The sequence below is a fragment of the Acipenser ruthenus genome, chromosome 15, assembly GCF_902713425.1.
Source record: "Acipenser ruthenus chromosome 15, fAciRut3.2 maternal haplotype, whole genome shotgun sequence".
Classification (NCBI taxonomy): Eukaryota; Metazoa; Chordata; class Actinopteri; order Acipenseriformes; family Acipenseridae; genus Acipenser; species Acipenser ruthenus.
The window spans coordinates 10,194,117-10,219,357 of record NC_081203.1 but is presented as its reverse complement, the minus strand read 5'-3'; the positions used below and the strand labels follow the sequence as shown (position 1 = coordinate 10,219,357).

Below are 25,241 nucleotides of genomic sequence, written 5' to 3'. Positions count from 1 at the left end.
TGTTTGATGAAAGGGAAACGTAACTAGCAGTTGGTGTGTGCTTAAGATGTGCTTTTTGTTAATTAGCTGTGAGGTTTTCAGAATGCTCTGTACTCACCCATAGGTGACTCCAGTGGCGTGCCGTGACAGAGTTGTAGCAGAGTTGTCGCAACGCAACTCCCCCCCCCCCCCCCCCCCCAACACACACACACACCTCGTCCCGACTACAACGCATCAGATACCAAAAGGGCTTTTAATGTAATATATTTCCTGTATTTAATTTAATTTTGATTTAATTTATTCATTAAATTATATTAGAATTAAGGTAAACTTGGTTAATATGTTGAACTTTCTATTTTTTATATATTTATTTAATTATTTATTTAGGTTTTTCCATTTTGGTTTGCAACACTGTATTGTACGTATTATGGATACAAAAAATTAACAGAGCTAAATTACATTGTTTATCTTTGACTCGTATTTTGCACAATGTATTTTTTTTTTTACTTTGCGAATTATACAAGTAAATGGAAAAAGTTACTCACCAGATTACTTGTACACAAAATCCATTCTGCGCTCTTTCTTCACAAAGTGGTCGATCACTTTGTTGTAGAATTTGTCTTTCGACTTCAGCTGCAGAAGAAGTTCACTTTCAATTGAAATAGTCACCAAGGATGACAGTCGATCTTGTCCAGTGGTGTTTCTGGAATAACTCTTGATCCGTTTGAGGGCAGAAAAAGATATTTCTACTAAAGCCACAGAAATGGGAAGAGTCAGTATCAGGCAGGTCAGGACATAAAATTCTGGCATGCTGTCTTTGAGTTCATTGGTATGGAGAAATTGAAGTACATCGCCGGGGTGCTTTCCCTGGAAATCAGTTATCGAATACATGACAATCAGTTTGTTTTTGAGTCTCACTGCATCAAAATGCTCCCCGTACGTTTGCTGCGCATTTAAAAGGATTGTTTCAGGAAAATTCTTCTTGTACGCACCAAACTTTTGTGGGTCAAGCAGTGAGAGAAAGGATAACCTCTGATAATCTTTGAATTGGACGGCTAACTGATCTTGAATATTGTCCATGATTTCAAAATACAGCCTCTTGTAATGAGATTTCACATCTTCACCACCATCTAGCCGCTCTTTTAGAGGGGGGTCCGACATCAGTGACAGTTTCCTCATTTACTCGATCGAAGTTCTCCTTCTCTGAAGCAATTTTCTGGCAAAATTCTGCTAATCTGTTCAGACAGAAAATGACATTGAAGCATTTTTTGCAGTACTTGGAAGCACATCAGAGAATGTAAAAACTGCATTAAATGCCTCCAGCAGAAAACAGAACTCAGAATGGTTCAGGTGTGAAATAAATCCCCTGGCAGAATGTACAGCATCACTGTCAAACTTTTCTAGATTCTCCAAACTGTGCTGGAAAGCTCGTTCAGCTCCTGCTTTTTCATACGCTGTACGGACCAGCCGAGAAGAGAAATTCCATACACTGTACGGACCAGCCGAGAAGAGAAATTCCTTACGCTGTACGGACCAGCCGAGAAGAGAAATTCCATACGCTGTACAGACCAGCCGAGAAGAGAAATTCCATACGCTGTACGGACCAGCCGAGAAGAGACATCCATACGCTGTACAGACCAGCCGAGAAGAGAAATTCCATTTAATATATACAAAGTCACTGACCGCTTTGGTTTCCTGCATGAGGAGGTGCTGCCGACACCGAGTGCACTGGAGGAGAACCAAAAACAGCAAAAGATTGAAAGAGTGTACACCAGCCGAGAAGAGAAATTCCATACGCTGTACGGACCAGCCGAGAAGAGAAATTCCATACGCTGTACGGACCAGCCGAGAAGAGAAATTCCATACGCTGTACGGACCAGCCGAGAAGAGAAATTCCATACGCTGTACGGACCAGCCGAGAAGAGAAATTCCATACGCTGTACGGACCAGCCGAGAAGAGAAATTCCATACGCTGTACGGACCAGCCGAGAAGAGAAATTCCATACGCTTTACGGACCAGCCGAGAAGAGAAATTCCATACGCTTTACGGACCAGCCGAGAAGAGAAATTCCATACGCTTTACGGACCAGCCGAGAAGAGAAATTCCATACGCTGTACGGACCAGCCGAGAAGAGAAATTCCATACGCTTTACAGACCAGCCGAGAAGAGAAATTCCATACGCTTTACGTGCCACCCGTGGCAGTCGTCTTCGGCAGATTTCGTCAAGTAATTGTGTGCGCTTTGGGGATCTTGAAAAAAATGTTGCCAATCCTCCAAGACTGCTAAAAAATATCTTGCACTCTCTGATTTTTTTAAGTGCTTTGGGACAGCACTAAATTCAGTGCATGAGCATAGCAATGAACAAAAAGTGCTTGTGGTATGGATCGTTTCACACAAGCTTGCACACCATTAAATTTAGATGCCATAACTGAAGCCCCATCGTAGCACTGTGCAACTAACTTGTTGGTACAGTCAAATTCCTCCAGTAAACGAAGCACTAAATCTGAGATGTCAGATGCACGTTTATTTTCCGTCACATTCACAAAATTCAGAAAACGTTCTTCTGGGCCACTGTCAGTCACATACCTGAAAGCACCCCATGTTTCATCCCATTACAGCTATGTACTTGGCTTCCTGTACTTCTGCTTTTATTGCATAACCTGAGACACTGCAGAGATCAAGTCGTTGTTGATCAAGTCCTGTATCTTGTTAGAAGTACTTGTGAATACTGTGGCTGTTAAGAAGTGATTATTTAACACGCTGTCATAGTCGGAAATCAGAGAAAGGAATTCCACATAATTACCTCTATTTGAGGTATGTGAGCCTTCATCGTGCCCTCTGAATGCCAATTCTTGCTTGCCAAGGTAGACAACAGAATCGATCATGCGTTTCACGATTTTTCCTTGCTTGCTCGTTCTGATGTATTGTCTCCCTGCGTATCTGGTCATCCAGTTGAACATCAGTCCGGCTTTGTCCAAAGGTTTTGAGTGTCACAGTGGCTCGTATGTGATTTTGGGAATGTTCGTGTTTTTGAGCTGACTTCGTTAGACATCCCAGATTGCTGTAGCTAGTACTGTTCCAAATCGCCTTTTCTGTACTGAACAAAAGACAGTTCCAGCAGTACAATTTTTTACATGGTAGCTACCTGTAAGCCACAGATACTTTTCATAATTTGAATTCTGAAAGTGCCGAGTATATCCTTTCCCTTCCTGTGTCAGCTTGGGGATCTGTGATGTATATCTCCCTTTTTTAACAATCTCCATTTTTTTTCAGAGAAAGTTCTCCTTGAAAAAGGATTCATAACCAGATGACTTTTTTTTTTTTTTATTTTAGTGTAAAATAAAATTCAAAATGAGCGCGGGGGTGGTAGCGGTGAGCTGAACCTAAAATACAATTGGCTATTTCAAATTGGGAGAAAAATGGGGTAAAATCAACTGGCGACTACTAAATAAAAAAAATTAAATGGTGACTTTCGTTGCTACAGTATTAGCTTTTCCCTCAGTCTTCAGTTGGGGGGAGGGGGGTCATCTTCAAAATTGTTTTTAAAAATGGGGTCCCATAACAAAAAACAATACGCTGACAACTATGGAAACCCTTTTTTTCTATTAAGTTCACAAATACATAAAGGGTTTGGTACAAAATAAGAATCCGTAGCCAGGCCAGCACTGACTCTGTTAACACTGTTATATAAAGCTAATTGATTTGTGAGTAATTTATCTTGTAGCTTTACTTGACAGTTTTTTGGCAGGATAATAGCAGCACTGTGAGCAACTCCTGCGTGCAAATATTGCTTTAAAATAGGTTCAGACATATTGAAACTGTTTAAAATATTGTTAGCTACTATAGACAATTTGCCAAAACTATACAAATTATAATTGAGCTTGGTAAAGACCATGCTCAATAAAACTTGAAATGTCCCAGGTTTCACAGATTGTAATTATTACGCTAACTGGGATTGTTAATTAAATGAAAATAAGCTGCTCTCTCCCTGTTCAAACCCCAGGGTAGTCTTCACCTCTTTCCCCTCCCCTCTTGAGGTTCAGGCTCCAGCCTCACCCTTTGACTCCATTGGCACAGAGGGATGCTGAGCTGAGCTTACATTGTGAGCTGCTTGAAACAACTTCACATGCAACATTTGTACTGAGCCACCAAAACACATTTTCATGGTGGAGATACTTAGATGTAAACAGTGCTTTTCCTTCAACAAACTCAAAAGCTTTATTATTTTGCCAAATTTTCTTGGATGATTAAATAGCCCCCAAAAATATCCACAGACATACATCTGTATGCCCATATGTGACATTACACTAGAATAGAAAACTACTAGATTGTGCTGAAACTTGCTAAGGACATTATTTAGCCAAAGCTATTGATCATAATGTGGGGGTGCATGTAGGCTGGTTGTATGTGTCACTTATACATTTTTACATTCTAGAGCAGGGCTTGTCCAATTGGGCATTCTTTAGCACAAGCTATTGGGGGTATGTGGAGATCATGGTAACTTTATTAATGCTGTGGATAAGTACAGATGTTGTATTGACAGCTGTCACTGGGAGCTTAATAATAATAATAATAATAATAATAATAATAATAATAATAATAATAATAATAATAATAATAATAATAATAATAATAATTTATTACATTTATAAAGCTTATGTTAAATACTTGTTTTAAAGGGAGAAGAAAATGCAATGTGTTTGCTTTATATAATGCGTAAGCTCAAGTACAATACCTCTATGAGGGAAGCTGTGTGTGGATTTTATACCGACCTTGATTTGATGGTAATATCACTGTAAGAATGGAGTGCTAGGAAATAATACTGAACACTTAACCACAGCTTACATACATTTTATGAGAAAGCAATGGAAGCTTTTGTCTTTTTTCCATCTGCCAAAAAAAGTCACTCAAGACTTCAAGAAAGCTGTGAAGATGTTTTGTATTGCATTTAAAAAAGAAGAATGACATTACTGTTGTGAATCAGGCAGGAATAAACCGTTCTTGAGTGTTTCTATCAGGGTAGCCCACTGCAGTTGGTTCTGTTTACCTGGAAAGGTGTCTTTTTAATACTTCTGGTTTGATCTTTAGGTAACGTGATACAGTTCAGTAATTTTACATTTATGTACAAATCGTTGAATTAATTGATCATTCTCACCGTTTGCTTGTTTTGCTCAGATTATAGTCCAGGTCATTGGTAATGATGTAAAGGTAAGAATCAAAACAAAACAGACGACTGGACGTTCCATATGGCTTTAGCAGTTCTGCAAGTGTAGTGTAATTACAATGCAGCAGAGTTATGCTCCTATTTCCTCAAAGAGCAGTCTATTGTCAAAAATCAGTATGCCCGGGAAGTCTATTTTATTATTATTATTAATATTTATTTCTTAGCAGACGCCCTTATCCAGGGCGACTTACAATCGTAAGCAAATACATTTCAAGTATTACAGTATAAGTAATAATACAATTAAGAGCAAGATAAATACAATGACTTTGGTTCAAACAAGTACAAGTGTGACAAAATACAATTCAATAATACAGCAGATAACAGTGTCAGTGATAGTTACATCAGGATATGATTAAATACAAAATACTACAGATTAAACACTTGGCAGATTACAGTACTCTGAAGTACAGGATTAAATGCAGTAAAATAGGGGGCAGATAAGAGCAAGTAAAGCACATTTAAGGAAGGGTAATAAGTGTCCCAGGTTTCTGTTAAATTAACAAGGATGTTCATATGTTCCGTGCTTCGGTGTGAATGTAAAGCTGTTAGAATGTGCCCACTAGTGCAAAAAACATGCTCTGAGAGTACACTGGGAGCTGTAATGTAATGTAATGTAATATTTGCTGGCCAAATTGATTTTAAATGTTATTTATTTTGCAGCACTTCTTTGACGTTGCTTTTTCAGGTATGCTTTTCCATGTGCATCGCGTTTCATATCTACACTACGCAGGCGCACATGCTTCCGCAATGTTCAAATCATGGCCAACAAATATGCATTGATGAGTTTAGTAAACTATTGGTGAGGAAAAGATTCTAGGCATTTTTGCGGGGCCCTTAAAAGGGGGGAGCGACTAATACACCGGTGCGACGTATGCGCCTGTGTGTCTAATATTAAACAACTGTACCCGTGCCACAATGAGATTACTACAGCCACGGTATGCGCCGGTGTGTCTAATATTAAACAACTGTAGCAGTGCCACATTGAGATTACTACAGCCACGGTATGCACCGGTGTGTCTAATATTAAACTACTGTACCCGTGTGTAACAGGGAACCGGGTCGCTGGTTCCTGCGCAAGTGTGTGCCTGTAGAAAATCAGCTGCAACGCGCAGTTGGAGACGCGTTGCTAAGCAACCAGTTGAGTGGCAGGCTCGTCCTGAGCTAAAGTGATCGGGAGGTCTGGATTGGCTGGGGGGCGTGCCTGGGGATGCTGCGCAGAGCTCAAAAAGCGGCTGCGCTACAGCTCGGGGCTGCTGCAAGGCCATTGCTGTACAGACGAGAGCTGTGAGTTTGTTTACATCCAGGAGGGAAGCGTCCGCTCTGCGGGAAAGACTACTACGGAGCCCTTTAACTGCAAGACGGGGCCGGTGAAGGCAATTGCCCAGCCAGGACCGTCAGAATGGCCCGGAGTCGCTGGGAGGCCAGGACTTCAGAAATAACACAACAGAAGTAGGTCAGCTTAGGGGAGGTGGATCCCAAAACAGTATATACAGGGTTACGGTAGAGTAGTAGGTTCCTGGAGCGGGACGTTCCTTTTAGTGGGACTAGCGCTCGTCATTTTGTGTGGCAAACTTTTATTTTTAGCTTTTGTTTCTTTGTTTTTATTGCTTTGTTAAATGTGACACTAGGTCTACCATCGCTGGTACCCTAGTGTCAGTTTGGTGCTAAAATTAAATCTGCGCGCCTGAGCGGCGCATCAACACCAATGCTCTGTGTCTGTCAGTATTTTCCAGTGACTACCCACACATGTAACACGTCACCCTGTTACACCGTGCCACAATGGGATTGCTACAGCCACGGTATGCGCCAGTGTGTCTAATATTAAACTACTGTACCAGTGCCACAATGGGATTGCTACAGCCACGGTATGCGCCAGTGTGTCTAATATTAAACTACTGTACCCGTGCCACAATGAGATTACTACAGCCACGGTATGCGCCTGTGTGTCTAATATTAAACTACTGTACCAGTGCCACAATGAGATTACTACAGCCACGGTATGCGCCTGTGTGTCTAATATTAAACTACTGTACCAGTGCCACAATGAGATTACTACAGCCACGGTATGCACCGGTGTGTCTAATATTAAACTACTGTAGCAGTGCCACAATGAGATTACTACAGCCACGGTATGCACCGGTGTGTCTAATATTAAACTACTGTACCCGTGCCACAATGAGATTACTACAGCCACGGTATGCGCCTGTGTGTCTAATATTAAACTACTGTACCAGTGCCACAATGAGATTACTACAGCCACGGTATGCGCCTGTGTGTCTAATATTAAACTACTGTACCTGTGCCACAATGGGATTACTACAGCCACGGTATGCGCCTGTGTGTCTAATATTAAACTACTGTACCTGTGCCACAATGGGATTACTACAGCCACGGTATGCGCCTGTGTGTCTAATATTAAACTACTGTACCTGTGCCACAATGCGATTACTACAGCTCACACAAACTTTATTTGTTCAGGATCTTCGGCATTCAGGTCATGTTGCTAGGAAGAAACACAAAACCACTGTTCTAATGAAGTTTTAATTTCTTACTCTCAATACCCTTAGTCGTTTTGAATGTTAAACGAAAGCTTTCAGACTCTTGACTGACCTCCTCTCGAAAACATCACAGCTATACTGCTTCACTGTTAATACAATAGCTGTCAGTCTCTCTGAATTTCCTTATTCCCAATTGGAAAGGGCAGCCAGACACTTCCACGACTGTAAATGAAACAATGCAGTGCAAAGGTCAGGAAGTTCCAGGCCGCACACTGTGTGTGCATGCAGCTCTTGAACAACACCTCTCTGTAATAAGTGAGTGAGTGAATCCTGAATGAAGCCATGGACCATGTCTACTGGACAGTGTGCTTTAAAACACAACCATGCACATCCTATGAGATCAGAATGCAACCATGCACATCCTACGGGAACAGAGTGCAAACATGCATATCCTAAGAGATCAGAGTGCAATCATGCACATCCTAAGAGATCAGAGTGCAACCATGCACATCCTAATCAGAGTGCAATCATGCACATCCTAAGAGATCAGAGTGCAACCATGCACAAACGAAGAGAACAGAGTGCAACCATGCACATCCTAATCAGAGTGCAACCATGCACATCCTAAGAGAACAGAGTGCAACCATGCACATCCTAAGAGATCAGAGTGCAACCATGCACATCCGAAGAGATCAGAGTGCAACCGTGCACATCCTAAGAGATCAGAGTGCAACCATACACATCCTGAGAGAACAGAGTGCAACCATGCACATCCTAAGAGATCAGAGTGCAACCATGCACATCCTAATCAGAGTGCAATCGTGCACATCCTAAGAGATCAGAGTGCAACCATGCACATCCTAATCAGAGTGCAACCATGCACATCCTAAGAGAACAGAGTGCAACCATGCACATCCTAAGAGAACAGAGTGCAACCATGCACATCCTGAGAGATCAGAGTGCAACCATGCACATCCTAATCAGAGTGCAATCGTGCACATCCTAAGAGATCAGAGTGCAACCATGCACATCCTAATCAGAGTGCAATCGTGCACATCCTAAGAGATCAGAGTGCAACCATGCACATCCTAATCAGAGTGCAACCATGCACATCCTAAGAGAACAGAGTGCAACCATGCACATCCTAAGAGAACAGAGTGCAACCATGCACATCCTAAGAGAACAGAGTGCAACCATGCACATCCTAAGAGATCAGAGTGCAACCATGCACATCCTAATCAGAGTGCAACCGTGCACATCCTAAGAGATCAGAGTGCAACCATGCACATCCTAATCAGAGTGCAACCATGCACATCCTAAGAGAACAGAGTGCAACCATGCACATCCTAAGAGAACAGAGTGCAACCATGCACATCCGAATCAGAGTGCAACCATGTACATCCTAAGAGAACAGAGTGCAACCATGCACATCCTAAGAGATCAGTGCAGCCATGCACATCCTAAGAGATCAGAGTGCAACCACGCACATCCTAAGAGAACATTGTATCTAATGTCCTGTAGAGCCAGACTCTTTTGCAAAAGAAATTAGAGCCCATCACACTGCACACTGCAGTCATAGTAAACAGTTAAAGCACTAACATTAAAAGTCTATACATTTAGTAGTCAAAATAGCGAGTACTGTTCTCTATTGAGCCAGTACTGAGAGAGTCTATGCAAAGCTGTAGTTCTGTCTATGTAATACAGTGTAGTACATCAGTATCCAGTTTTCACTTCTACTTTTACTTGTAAGTCTTGTCTGAAATATTCATTGGAAATCACGCCACTCCATATGAATACTGAAAGGTAACAATGCCCACACTTTAAAAAGGTATTCATTTTACATCACATCGCTGAAGTTTATTTTGGGGTTATACTGCTATAGCCTCACAACATCATGCTGGTCTCATTTTAGAAATTCTGCTTTACAAGATTTACAGTAACCTCTAAGCAGCATCAGTTGACTCTATATTACTATTGGTGGCTTCTCTGAGAGGTCCTCGTTCGTTTTGTATTTTCTGGTCCGTACAGCAACACAGAGGCAATTGAAAACTGAACTCCCTTTTTAACTAGGCCATTAAAATGTAAAATAAAGCTTCAACATTTTGATGAATACGAGCACTGTTCTAATTTCAGTGTTATCCTTGCAGAACAAAAACATAACGTAATCCTGCCTGATTTGATTGAAGTAACTTCCTCCACTTGAGGTAACTTTTAAGTGCTACTGTAACCACTTTTGATTGTGTGCCAAAAATGCTAATGAGTCGGCACTACTCCCCTTGATAGTTCTAAATTGTATGTGTGTTGCACTCTGCAATGCACTTGGTTGTTAACACAAAGGCTGCGTCACATGAAACCCACACTGAGGTTTATTACCACCTGCCTTGGTATAAAATGTTTGAGCAGGAATATATATTTCTCTGATAAGCAGTGACTATACAGTACAGTGGAAGGATTATTATATTTGCACCATATAAGAAGCGGAAGACAAATACAAGTCGACTGTCATATATCTCAGTGAAAAAACAGAATCTTCATAATTCTATTTGAATGATTAGGCTTCTAAACTCAAACTAAGGGGAATTTTATTCCTCACTCAGACCCTTTAATTACTAAATATCTTGGTATCTGAATAGATCATTGTCTCCTTTTTCTAGGAAAGCAATACAACGGGGGATGGGGAGTTTGGGATAACCTAACTTGGAGTACTTGCTTACTAAATATATTTAATAAGAAGAAGTCTGAGTGAAGTTATCCAGAAACAAACTCCCCATCCCCAAGTTTTACTGCTTGCCAAGAAAAAGCACAACATTGTGGGGTACTATTGTACTTGTGAGATGGATTAAATTGAATATCTATTGGGAGATACAGGGTATTTAGCAAGTAAAGGGTCTGAGTGAGAAAAATTTGTTTCCATAATTTGTGTCAGCACTGTATTTTATGGCGAGTGCAAAGACAGACACACTTTTTGAAAGGAGTATGTAACAGTATAAAAACCCACTGTGTTTAGTCTGTAAAATGTCAGTGTGGATTCAGTAGTCACCCATGAAAGGCAAGTTGTCCAGATACAGTCAGTAGGAAGGAAGTGGACTTTATCATTCAGTTTTGGAGGGTAATGAAAATCCTTTAACACTCTACTAAGGAGCATTCCCAAATGAACAGATTCGATTATTTGCTATAAAGCAGTATATAATGTGTAAAGTATGCTGCAACAAAGCAGAAATCTGTGTGCTGCCCTTGACAAGGGTTTTCTAATCATTTCTTTCAACCGAGTTTATTTTCAGGCAGAATGAGTCAACTCCCAACACATCCCTAGATTTAGCTTTGTATTGTAAGCCACTCTGCAATCACAAAGTGGAGCTGCCTGCTAGCTTCCTATCTGCAAACAGCACTGAGTCATCGCAGCAAACCATTTTTAAACGGGCTTAGGTGACATTTCCTGTGCCAGTAGAAGGCCTTTTCTAAGAATTAGGCCGGTTTTACATTTTGGTGGCTGCAATTAATACCTACAGTAATGCTTAGTTGACATTTCCTGTTCTAGTAGAAGACCTTTTCTAAGAATTAGGATGGTTTTACATTGTTGGTGGCTGCAATTGATACCTGCAGTAATCGTACAAGTTTCCACTCTTTAAAATGTGCTTCATGTTTGAGGATGTGCTTTGACATGACAAAGACATCTACATGTTTAAGAAATCTTTCTTGTTCTTTGTCTTTTATATGTAGTTGGGAAGTACTACAGATTATATTATTATATAAGAACCTTAGAAGAAAGCTGAAACATATCCTTTGGAGATAGCATGACTATTATTATCCTGGGGCAACTCTTGCAGCCCTCTTATCAAACCACAGCAATCACACTACAGTTGATTTGCAACAGATATTGTGTGCTCTTGGTTTTGCAATGGATTTGCTGTTGTGGTTGGGTTATACTATTGTGATACCACAATAATTGTCTAAACAAAAAACATAGAGAATGACAGAGGGCATTGCCATCTAGCATTGGCCAAGAATAGACATGGTCAGCCACAATGGTCTGAACAGCCCATCTGAATATGCCTTGTGCAGGGTTAGAAACTAACAATAGACAGTACCTTTCACTGTAGCCCTCGGGATTAAATTGTTAGCACGGTGGCTATTTTTTTTTTAATTAGCAGTGGGAGAAAACCGCTTCAGCAAGTACAGTAGAATCTGCCAGAACTGACGGACCCTGAATCTACTAGGTTTAGATACTAATGAGAGCATTACAAATACAAAAGAAAAACAAGGGAAACGCAGATCTTTTCAAGAAAGCTGGGAGACTTTGTATTAATGGATTTTATATTTTTAAAACGCTGCAATAACAGTTGTGCTTGTGAAGCATCCACTCTATATATAGACAGAACAGGTGATTTATTTGCACTATGCGAGACCTTATTTTCCCCCATTGGTGCTTGAGGCCCGGAGAACTCACGAAATCACCGCCTGTGCACCTATTATCAGTGATTAAAGCCTGGTTTTCAAACGAACCGATTATTGCTCACCAGTACTGCGTTGGTATAAAGAAAAGTGTGTTTTAAAAAAATAATTTCAGCTTCCAATCACTTCAAATATGCTCACGATAATGTAAACAACACCAAGCTACAGACAGTGAGTCCCAAGCTTTAAATGTGTTATGGTTTATAGATAAGAACTCAACTATTATGAATATATTGTGTTATTATGTTTTAAGCAACATCTACGATAATGTTCATTATGGTAATTGTTTATTAATTTTAAAATGTTTAGTAAAACATGGCCTATTGTTTGACCTCGTTAGTACAACCGGCCCCCTTTCCTAATGACATCTTCAGTCAGGGTCGTAACCCAATATAAATCTCCACATTTTTGTAAAATGACTTACTTCAAAAGATGCAACGTGTTTCAGTAGGGGAGATGAAGGGAGGTTTCAGTTCTGAGTGACTATTTTCTAATACACCGCATTAGAAAATTGACTTCCCTGCATTTTTTAATGCAAGACTGAACGTGAAAGTATATGTGAACATTTGTTTTAAGTACTCGTCCAGAGGACTACTGAGACACAGACATCAACTAGTCCTCATCAGATTTAATTCGTCTTGAATGAGCGGACGAGCAGGAGTTTGTAACCCTGTATGTATCTAACCTCTTTAGATGGTGTTGAATGGTAAACAGATTTAAAAACCCACTGTGAAGTTCTGTCAGTTGTTTTAACTTAAGCAAAAGCTGCTACCTGAATGTTCCAGCAGTAGGGCCAACTATTAGAGCTTCCTGGTTGGCAGAGGAACGTTCTGAGGTTTCTCTAACTCTGCAGTCTAGTCATAATATTAAATAAAGTCCTGGACGTTCTAGACTTCGGAATGTAGTATGACGATTGACATAGAGATGCACGCTTCAAAGCAGGTCACAGATAACGCTTTACAAAGTCCTTCTTTGGTTGATACTGGAAATGAAACTCTTTGCTACCTGCTTGTTCAATATATTCCCTTCAGAGGATTTGGTGCCCCAGCAGATATGAAGGTCTCATTCATTTATATTCAAGCTACATTTATATCTTAATACCTTTCATGTGTATACCACTGCAGCTTGTCAATGCCAGGAAGACCTGGTTGAAACCTCTGCTAACTTTCCCTGACATTCAGCGCAGTGTTTATCTTACTTACTCTGCAGGAAAAGGAAAGGTTTAACATGTGCAGAGCCTGAACAAAATAACATAAGAAGGCCTAGCTACATGCTATTTCTTTTAATATTATTAGGATTGTATGTTGGTGACACATACAAGACAGAATAGAAATAATCTCCAGCACCCTGGTATGTAATACGAGAGCACTCCGGTGCTTAACAAGTATTTTCAGAGTAGGCTATGAGACTCCTTCCTGCCTAAATTCAAGCTACATTCTTCCACGAATCGTTATCCATATGTGGAAAAACAGATCTGCACATACAGTGAAATTATGACCAGTCAAGGGAATGTGGTCTGCTACTGATCTTATAGTACATGTTCGAAACAATTGTCAAAGATTTTTACTGAGATGTTATTTATTTTAGTTTTCTTTTATGCAATCTGTTTTAGTTTAATATATATTCCAATGTTTTGATTCAAACACAGGCTCCCTTGAGAAAGATATGTACAACATATCGAAACGTTGGGCAGCTGGCTCTTTGAGCTAAAATAAATATATATATATATATATATATATATATATATATATATATATATATATATATATATATATATATATATATATGCACCGATAAAGATTTTCTGGGCCGATAGCCAATGGTTATCTACGAATATCGTCCGATACAGATAGGATACTGATATAAATAAATAGTGCAGGTAAGCTATTGTAAACTACTAGAACAAGGCATAGGGCCTGTATTTAAACTGTTTTATAATTATACATGTTAAACAATGAACAGATATCGTTTACTTGATGTATTTATGACAAAAACGAACAGGTATTGTTTACTTGTTGCATTTACTTCAGAAAATGAATACAAAAAATAACGTAGTATTATAGTGTGTGCTTGAGAGCAATTTATACATTTGTTTTACAACATAGTCACACAAAAATAACACTTCGCATTTGTACTAGTAAAAACACTTATGTAGAAAAAATATATAATGTGACATTAACTTTTATAGCTGTCAAACATTGCGTATTATAACTTGTACCTATACACTGTTTAAAAATGCAGCACAACATAACTTAAGTATTCAAAGAGAGCTTTTTTTTAAAAAGCATCAGAATAATATTGTACTCGCAGTTCATCGTTGGATTTAATGTAGCATCAAGTCTGTTCTGCTGCACACAACTCGCTATCCTATTGTTGTCTTCAGATATTTAAAAACAAATCCAAACACTGCTCTTTTGAGACATTTTTACTGCAGGTTGATCGCACATTACTTGCACTGGAAACATGACTGTCTCAGTGTTGTTGCATCATTATTATAGTAAGCGTGCCTGAGCAAACTATCAGTTCTGTGCTGGAAGAAATTCAAGCATGGCTATCGGTGTACATTATTGGCTAAAATAACACAAACTGTGCCAATTGTGTTTTTTTCCCTTCTATCAGTGCCATGCCGATAGGCTACCGATAGGCTATCATTTATAATTTAAAATAATAAAATGTGTAAATGAGCTAATCGTGTTGCAGCCAAGGGTTTGGGTAGTTTACAGCATGTTGGTTTGAAAGGTTTGGGACAGCTGATGGTGGCCTTAATACTAAACACAGGGGTGTAATTAGGAACACATCTTTTTTAAATGATTGTTGGGTACAAACACAGATACTAGCTGTCTTCTACAACCCCCAAATGAATACTTAAATGTACTCATATGGTAACCATGAAGGTGCTAGAGTTTGATTTTTGGCTTAGTTAGTCATATACCAAACCTTTTTGTTCCAGCAGAGCACACAGTGTTTGGTAACTGTGGTAGACCAAATAACTATTTTTAACTTGGCTGACAGTTGTTAATATGTCGTTTTGACAGAATGCCGCTTCTTATCTTTAAGAATCGGTTTGCGGTATTTCTTAGAAAATCCAATAGCAGCACCGATATGATCCATTCATATGCCATGTATAAAACACATTAAGATGTGAGCAGTATTGTGTTTGTAAGATACTGTATGTGGTTAACTACTCCTTTCTTGTTCTGTAGTTGTAATGGGTTTGTTTTAAATCTTTTAAGGAGGGTTGACCTGGAGAGCCAGTTACATTCTGACAGTTATAAGCAGGGCACACTGTCCCTTGAGTTGCAGAGTTTGGAGTGTTATGTGAATAGTATCTCTTTTCAAAAACTGATATTTAGTACTTGCACTCCCCTTGCTGCAAACAAATACGATCCAGACCCAATAATACCAGCCAGACCCAATAATACCAGCCAGACCCAATAATACCACCCAGACCCAATAATACCAGCCAGACCTAATAATACCAGCCAGACCCAATAATACCAGCCAGATCCAATAATACCAGCTAGACCCAATAATACCAGCCAGACACAATAATACCAGCCAGACCCAATAATACCAGACCTAATAATACCAGACCCAATAATACCAGACAGATCCAATAATACCAGACCCAATAGTACCAGCCAGACCCAATAGTACCAGCCTGACCCAGTAATACCAGCCAGATCCAGTGATACGTCTGATAAACTGATAGGGTTACTCTGGTGGATCAGTCTGTGTTGCACGTTCATTCCTTTCCTTGAGCAGAGGTAAGTGAATGTTTTTTTGCATCCTGGAGAGCAAGGCTATGTTTGCATCAGGGAGTAATACAGTAGCTTGGAGGCAGCTGAGTGATGAGTTTAGCTTTCATTTGGGATCCGTAATGTGAGTGGCTTGTTCCCTTTCAAGTACGAAATGTAACCATTACCTAATGGGTGTTTACCTCCTAAAGACCTGAAACTTGAATATTCTATACCAAAGCTGCTCCGCCGAGCCTGTGATGCAGTCATGCCCCTACCACTGATCAAGAGGGCCACTGTAGTCTTGCAAGTGCCCTGACCTACAGCAGATGAGACAAGGCAGTCCATTGTTGATGACGAGCATCCAGACTTTCTGTTTGAGATCCAGTCGTCCTGGGGTCTCCCTGGTGTTTCCCGGTCTAAGGACATACTTTTAAATCCAGTACGTATTGTAGCAGTATGTAAAATATCCTGTTAAGGACCAAACAGTAAAATGAAATCGAAATCTTACTCATGCACAGAACTACATACAACGTAAAAGGTAATGCAATTTAGCAAAAGATTAAAAAATTAAATAAAACAACAGTTTCCAGAATTAAAACACTATCCAAAGTCAGTATTCAAAATTGCAGAGTATAGTGCTCGATAAGGCCCTAATGTCACAGTTCACTTGCAAATGAAAATGCACAAAAACAACTAAAGATCACAGATTTAAAAAATACATCACAGTATCTAAAGCTGTTTAATTTATTATTTATCAGACACCTTTATCCAAGGCGACTTACAGAGATTAGGGTGTGTGAACTATGCATCAGCTGCAGAGTCACTTAAAACAATGTCTCAGCCGAAAAACGGAGCACAAGGAGGTTAAGTGGCTTGATCAAGGTCACACAGTGAGTCAGTGAGTGAGCTGGGATTTAAACTGGGGACCTATTTGTTATAAGCCCTTTTTTTTAACCACCGGACTACACCACTTTTAATGATTAACTGTTACATTACCGTAGCTTGTCTCATTCGATTTGTTTTGGCTGCATTTTCGTCAGGTGAAACTGGAGGAAGCGCTGTGTAACTGCACAATAAAAACAGACTGATTTGGAATGCAGAGAGAAACGCAAACTGTGACGGATAGTCAAATGAATTGTGACATTGAAGAGGTGCGTTCTCGAATCCCAAAGCAAGCTGCGCTGGCTGCACGTGGCTGCTCACTATTTGATGTCACACACAGCTACTAGAGAAACCCCTTCCCAGAGCTTGCTGTGCCTGGCTGCTCTCTGTTTGACGTCACGTTGCTACTAGAGAAACCCCTTCCCAGAGCTTGCTGCGCGTGGCTGCTCTCTGTTTGACTTCACACGTTGCTACTAGAGAAACCCCTTCCCAGAGCTTGCTGTGCGTGGCTGCTCACTATTTGATGTCACACAAAGCTACGAGAGAAACCCCTTCCCAGAGCTTGCTGCACGTGGCTGCTCTCTGACTTCACACGCAGCTACTAGAGAAACCCCTTCCCAGAGCTTGCTGCGCGTGGCTGCTCTCTGTTTGACGTCACGTTGCTACTAGTAACACCTTCTCCAAACCTTTGGGAAACTTACTTACATCACCTATTTATACTCTATTTGCATAATTAGTGACTTATTATATTTGTTTGATGTATATAATGAAACCTAATTACATTTAATTAATTTATCACAATATATCACACATGGGGATTGCATTCATTTGCAGTCCATTGTAACTTAATTTTAATTTTTAAACGTCCTATAGTTAGTTTCTGGATTATCAGACTATACAGAGTCAGTTTGATGTAATTGTTGTACATTAACTTTATTCAATCAATCAATCAATCTTTATTTTATATAGCGCCTTTCATAGTGAACCACCATCACAAAGACCTTTACAAGATACAGTAACAAGAAAATCCATAATACTTTAATACAGAGAAATACATAATACATTAAATACAGTGGAAAGTAATACATGAAATAATAGCAGCAACACAGCAGCTAATAGCAGATATCAGGCTCAAAGAGCATGGAAAGGAAGAGAGAACAGGTGGGTCTTGAGAGTTGATTTAAAGCGAGCGACGGTGGGAGCATCACGCACCAAAGCTGGGAGAGAGTTCCAAAGAGTCTGAGCCATGAAGCTAAACGAGCGTTCTCCAAGTGTGGTGCACTTTTGCTTGGGGATAGCGAGCAGGCCAAAGTTGGAGGACCTCAGCTTGCGAGCAGAGACACAGCGAGTCAGCTGGTTGAGGAGGTGCTCCGGACCTGTGTGATGAAGAGCGTTGTAGGTGAGCAGGAGAGTTTTGAAAGTAATCCTGAACTAGCCAGTGCAGGTACTTCACAACTTAAGCCTTTCAATATTGTATATATAAGGGTTACTACAGAAAAGCTAACATTGGGTTTCAGGACTTCCCCTGTTTAGGTATATTATTGAAATGCCCAGGTGCTACGAGTTTGAACAATGACAGCGTCTGTAGGTTGTCTAATATGAGTAAATGTTCATGCAGCTAACGGAGGAAAAATATTTAACATCAAACTCCTGGCTCCAGACGGTTTAATTGAGTTTGTTTTCCCAGGACTGAGAACCTGCTGAAAAATGATACCTTGTGAAATAAAGAGTTGACAAGGAGGGGGTTAACCACAAGTTAGTAATTACTTTACAATTGCACAAGACTCAGCCGTAAAAGCTAATCATATACTTACTCTCTGGTATCTACCTCATTGTAGAATTAGTCACTTCCTGAATCCAAGCACCATGTTAAGTTCCCATTAATACATTTATTGGCTTTGAGATACTGACTACTTAGTTGGTTTTGTCTGTGAGATCCCAGTGCAGCACTTTCCTTATTGAATTTGCAGGTTGCAAAATCCATTCACAGCCCTAATTCATCATTCTTTCACATTTTGGCTGAACGATCGCAGTAAAGACTAACATTCTGAGGTCTCTGGCACCAAGCTTAATTGAAAAAAGGTCCATTTAAGGAAAAAAGCTAAAGTTAAAAGGGAAATAAAGACAATAGGCCAGATGTTGAAAAGCATTGCAAGTCTCGCAAGGGGAATTGCAGGACTCAACTCGATTGTGCTGTGAGAAAACAGTGCGACCAGGACAGGCTGGAGGACAATTTGACTGCTTTGATTTTTACTGAACTTATAAATGAACTAGCCTCTAAATGCTGTTTTCCAAGCTCACCTACTCAAACATTTACACATTACATGTGAACAGAATATACAGCTATTCTGTGCCATGCCTTTACATTGCACAAACTCTGTACAGTGGTATGCTTCAATAAACCAGCTAGATGATATTGAGAAAAACACCCAAATGACCAGAATCCCAAGCACAGTAAATACAAATCGGACTTTGCAACAGTTATGTGGTCCGAGTTTAATTTCATGTTTCTGTTCTACAGTTTGTAAAGCATTTTAAGTTTGCTTCAGAGTACTCAAACTTTCCAATTTTCTAAGGTGAAAAAGAGAAACCTTAAAACTAAGTGAACATAAAATTACTTTCTAAGTGTGAGTTGCTTCTAGCTTGGTGTCATATCTTACCTTTCCAATATACAAGAGCCAAGATTCAAGAGTTGTATTTAAGCACATGTCACATGAGCACACCAAGTGAAGGGTAGCCAGATACTGTTCTCTTTTTTCCTCTTCCAGATGGGGTCTTTTAAAAGAGGTGTTAACATCACCTTAAACTGAAAAATGCATGTTTTACTCTCTTCCGACTTGTAAATATCAGTGCTTGAAACAATTCATGTAAGTGTGTTGGGATTGTTTAACCAGAAGCATGGTTGGGTCCTAAAGTTGGGAGTAATGTTATCCACAATGACTGTTTTTTAAAAGCAATATTGCAGATCAAACTGAACATACCTACCCATTGCAAGTTATCTGCTATTCAGCACTTTGATTATTAGTGACTCATTGCCTAGTCTTCATGACAGTTTATTGGTAATAATTATTTTTTCCACTTTGAACCAAGCAATCCAGTTAGAAACAGAAGTACCCAATTGGAGTGTAAATCGTATGATAGAAAAAACTCAAACAAAACAAATGTATTTAATCTACAGATGGCAGGCTAATTTGGTCTGAATAACATGGAAATATCTAGGCATGTACAGTTTTGTCTTTGAGGAGTACAGTCTATTTAGTAGGGTTTTTATTATTACTGTTTTTGCTGAGAGGCTGTGTGCTTATAAATCAAAAGTGGGAATGCTGTAGGCAATGCCTGTAAAGTTACCTGCACCACAAAACATCTTGAGGAAAAAACTTTTTAAATGATATCAGGATTATATCAAAGTGGCAAATTGGTTTCAAAAGTGAGGAACTGTGCATCCTTGAGGATGAAACAAACTATACAAACACGGTGGTGTTCTGGTAAAGTGAAGTGCACATTGATCGAAAATGAAGTTACAGTAAGAGACAACAAAGAAAGACAATTGTGTTTGAAATTGAATAGCATTGTGGGGAATCGTAGCCTTAACAAACTGAATATATGACACATGAATGCTCATGTACGAGGATGTATGGTCGCTGTCTACAGCTATCCTCGAGTGAATTAACCACAGCATTCATGGAGCATTCTGTTACATCACCAGTGCAATCTATGGAAAAAAGAATATTTAACCCCATATAACTGATTTGTGAGCATTGCTTACCTTACCTTACCTTATCTTGTCATTCTGTTGTTGGATTTGATTAAATGCAAGATATATTGAAAAAATCACTCGGCAGCATTGAATATGAAACAGTGATTCAATGCTAGATCTCTGAACACTTGTTGTGTAACCTGTATTCTGTTTAACCATGTGGTTAAACTGAACTGTTTTTAATTGAATTGACAGTGCTGTAGTTAAGAGGATAAATGACGACTGTGCGTGGGTATCGCAAAAATAATAAATGAGTGACAGAACACGTAACCACAAGGGACTCTTGCAAGTCAAAACTGAGCTTTACTGTGTAAGAAGGCACAGCTGTAAGACTTGCTTGACAGGCTTTTATTGCAACAGACATGCAAACAAGTACAGATATTATAAACATGTTGGTGCTGTGCGGAACCAGAGAAGCCTGGTAGCATTTCCACTGCAGGGCTGGGGTAGAACCCTTCAAAACGGGACGTCATGCTTCTTACAAATTGAGGGAAAAGGTGAACGCAATGCATGGGAAAGTGGCTTATATAAATGCTACTCATCAAGAGAGCACAGGGTAGCTTCTTTTTTCTTACTTGGTGGACAACAGTTACAGGAAACATGTATAAAGCTGCTGTAATGTTTTAAAACGGGCTTGTTAGACAACCACTTTCTTCAATGTTTTCTTTAACCCATCTGGGGTTCAGAGTAGCAGAAGAATTAGTGGTGTGTGCATGTTTAAGAACAGAGTCAATCAGAATGGAACTTCAACAATCAAGCTAGGTCTTGACTAGGAAGTGTGGGCTTGTTAGGGCTGATCATGCACAGCTGCTCTTTAAGGGGGGGGGGGGGGGAGTAGGGGGCTGAGCATGTGGCCCCGTATTTCACATTTATTCCATTTGTTTTGGAACAAGGTATGAATCCAGTCCAGTTCAGCAGGGGAATGAGAAGAAGCCAGCACTATGAGTCACAAACAGCAGAACTCAGTGGGTGCTATTCACAAAAATTAAAATCACATGACTGCTTTTCTGGTAAAAGACTATTTTGTTCAAAGATAAAAGTTAAATGAGAGGGGGAGTATGTATTCCTCCTTATACAAATTTACCATAGTAAATACATAGCAAATTGTAATTCCGATAACGCATAGTAAAACATGGTAAAGCATAGGTAAGCATTTTATAAAGCCCAGAGAAGAATGATAAAGTATATTTAAAAAAAAAAATTGGACATGGGAAAAATTCAGAATTACTGTGCAATTTACCATTTATACATCATTGAATCTCCAAGTGGCTAAGTAGTACTTTTGGCACAGTATGGTATTTCATTTAAAGCAAGTATTATGTTTCACTGATTCACAATTAATCATTACCCCCTATCTATAAAACTGGCATTGACTATTGATTCAGTTAAGTTTTGGCTTATATTATTTACAGCATGCTTGCAACATTGAGAGGTGCCATTCTGTTTAAAATATCAGCAGACAAAAACTGGATTATCATCATCAAATCCAGACTAATCCAGCCTGACTGGAGGAAAACAACATCAGTCTCCAAGTTCATCATCTTATGTGATGAAAATAATAAAATGATAATAAAAAGAAATGCTCAAACTTTTAGCTGAGTAAAAAGAGTGTATGTGCATCCAATTCTATTGTGATGATCTGTTTATCAAATCAGTATATGATTTCAGGGTTCTACCCAGGAATTCTGTACAGCCTTACCTTAAATATATAATATGACATGTTGGTAAGAATTCTGTACAGCTGGAATATCTGAATACCCCAAAGCAAATCAAAGAACCATAAATGAGGTCTAGCAATGATGTCCCCAGAGGTCTAGATAAGCTGCGTACCTGCCATTTTTACACATTAAAAAATCCAAAATACTCACACAATTTTAATTGAATGCGTAAAAATACGCACAGCAAGTGTGCGGGACAGCTTGTCTGCCTCCCCTAAAACTTCCACTAACAACTACCTCTCCCAGAATACAATGTCTTCAGTTACTAGGAAACTGTACACAAGAAAAAAAAAACCAACAAACATTATCCAATCTTACTCTGTTGTCTTTGCAGCCAATCAGAGTAAGAATAATAAAAATTAGAAGCTACACAGGTTGAAGTGTAAATGCCCCAGTCCAGCTACAAATCCAGCTGGAACCATCGTCAGAGGCAACTGCTCAAATAAGGTGCCAATAATATTAAACTCTCTCTTGTTAGCAATGGGTCTGAGTTCCTGTTACACACAATCTAATTGTATTTGTCTAAGTTGTAAACTGCTGGCATTTTCCCCGGGACCTCTCCGGTTTCAATGGGTAATCAACAAAGCTCATTGATTTAAGTGCACACATTTAAATAAGGCCAAAATGTGCCTATTTTCTTTCAGCACCTTCTGTAGAGGTTATAGTAATACAAGAAGAAACTTACTAAAATGATTTGATAAATATCTGAAAGGTCAGAATGTAGTCAAACTGCCCCCTCCATAGTAAATGTATTAATGGGCAATTTGCCCACAGTGGGAAAGCTGTCCTGTTGTCTTTGTTAACCATGCTTAGGCACTTTAGATGCAGCATACAAAGTGGAAATGCGGGTTTGTAGCCCTGTGCAATACATGAACTCAAGAGCCTTTCTCTGTCTGCTGTACACCAAGCTATATTTACAGACACCGTCTCATTCTGAAAGTGTGCTTCTGTTTTCAGCAGGTTTAAGAGGCTCACAGTGGCATGGTACTATGGAAGGACAGCATAACCATCCCCAACACAATCTAGAGGATCAGAACAAAGCACTCTACAAACTGCCAGGACAGGAATACCAGCATGAAGCACAGGTGAGCACTGGTCTCAACACTTTCCAATGTACTGTAGTGTCTTTTCAAACGCGCGTGTCAAACTTACATTGTCACTTTAGAGCCGCTCAAGTTCTTTCAGATTACTTTTATGTTGCATGAGTTCTCGTCTCTGACTGCTGTTTTAACACTATAGGCACAAGGGTGTTAATAGTTACTATTTGCCTTAATGTTGTCATGAATATGCAGGCCAAATATAGGTGTTCGTTTAGTGATTACATACAAGTACATCTGCAGTGTAGGTCCACTTTATTTAATATTCACCATTTTTTCACATATCCATATGCAACGAAATACTTTACACATACAGCCTTGTACACAAAGTAATGGTGTTCATGGTGTCCAATTGAATACTGACACCTACTGTATATTGTGTTCTTCACACCCTTTATATGCACTTCTCAACATCGCAATTCATTCAGCAAGGTTTATCACAACTCCAGAGTGCAATTCATTCAGCGAGGTTTATCACAACTCCAGAGTGCAATTCATTCAGCGAGGTTTATCACAACTCCAGAGTGCAATTCATTCAGCGAGGTTTATCACAACTCCAGAGTGCAATTCATTCAGCGAGGTTTATCACAACTCCAGAGTGCAATTCATTCAGCGAGGTTTATCACAACTCCAGAGTGCAATTCATTCAGCGAGGTTTATCACAACTCCAGAGTGCAATTCATTCAGCGAGGGTTATCACAACTCCAGAGTGCAATTTGCATGAAATGTTACAAAACTAGCTTCTTTAAAAAAAAAAAATAAATAAAAAATGTGATGTTTTATTTTCATTTCTCGAAGGTGCACACTCCACTATGTCCTGCACTATTTCTTGCAATTGAACCTTGCTGGTATTGGACTGCCTAATGCTACTTTAGATACCAAGATTAGTCCTAATCAAGTTCTGTGAAACCTCAACTTTTAGGTCTACAGTGATATTATCACTTATATTTTATACTATATTTAGATTTTTATACTATATTTAGATTTTTAAGTATGTTTAAACATAAAAAGAAGGCACATGGGAATTATCAATGTTGTTTTAAATATGTGGAAAATTCTAGAAAATAACTGGCAATTATAGTCCATTCTACAGCTGTGGCCAAATCTTGTATTTTTTCTTAGATTTAACCACAAAGAGTCCAGATTTAGCAAAGTTTTAAGTTTAAAAAATTGTTCTTTCAGATATAATTTCTAAATCTTTTTTTTAAACTTGGTGAGTCAACATGTAGCTAACATTTCTAACAAATAATTTCTAACCATTTACCTAACAGATAAATCTGAAAAACATTATTGTTCAGCAATTAAATCTGAAAAAATAAATCTGGGGTTTCCCAAAATAAATATTTATTTTGCCTGCTAAATCTGAAGCTAAATGAGCCCCTGCCCATTGAAGCATTTGATTTGGCAGTGTAAGCTGCAGAGCTGCCCTTACACTCTGAGAGCCAATCCCTCCGCTTCCCCGCCTCTTCTGCATACTACAATGCCAAAAAAATGAACACATTTCAAAACTTGTTTGTTTGTTAACATTTATGTATTTAACAAAATCAGAACTTTTTTTTGTTAAATCCAGGAGAAAATACACGATTTACATTAAATTTGTGAAAAACACTTAAAGTGTTTGTGCTTTTCTTTACACTTCACACCTCATACATGGAAGCCGCATTTCAGCTCTGTTCACTGCAGTTTCACTGACACTCGCCACTTCAAACATAATTCCTCCGGTTCTACAAGTCCTAGAGTGATCGTCTGCGGCTCATTTTAAAAGTAATAACTTGAACTAATTAGCTGACATTTATGTATTTATTTAAAAATTTCGATCCTTTAAAAAAATTTTTTTTTTAATTTTTATAGACCTGTCTCTTTAGTCATAGCCGCACCCCCTACACTCCGCGG

At 39.2% G+C, this 25,241-nt stretch overlaps 1 protein-coding gene across 3 annotated transcripts in view; it reads left to right on the top strand.

Annotated features, from left to right (window-relative positions):
- Positions 1–25,241, top strand: part of LOC131697541 (serine/threonine-protein kinase Nek6-like) — a 124,945-nt gene that overhangs the window by 17,738 nt on the left and 81,966 nt on the right. For 2 of the 3 annotated variants that reach the window (XM_058987157.1, XM_058987159.1), the window contains exon 2: positions 23,209–23,336. In XM_058987157.1, coding sequence (XP_058843140.1) covers positions 23,241–23,336 — 96 coding nt within the window. In that variant the 5' untranslated portion in view covers positions 23,209–23,240. The remainder of the gene's footprint in view (positions 1–23,208; positions 23,337–25,241) is intronic. The other variant, XM_058987158.1, reaches the window with a different exon arrangement.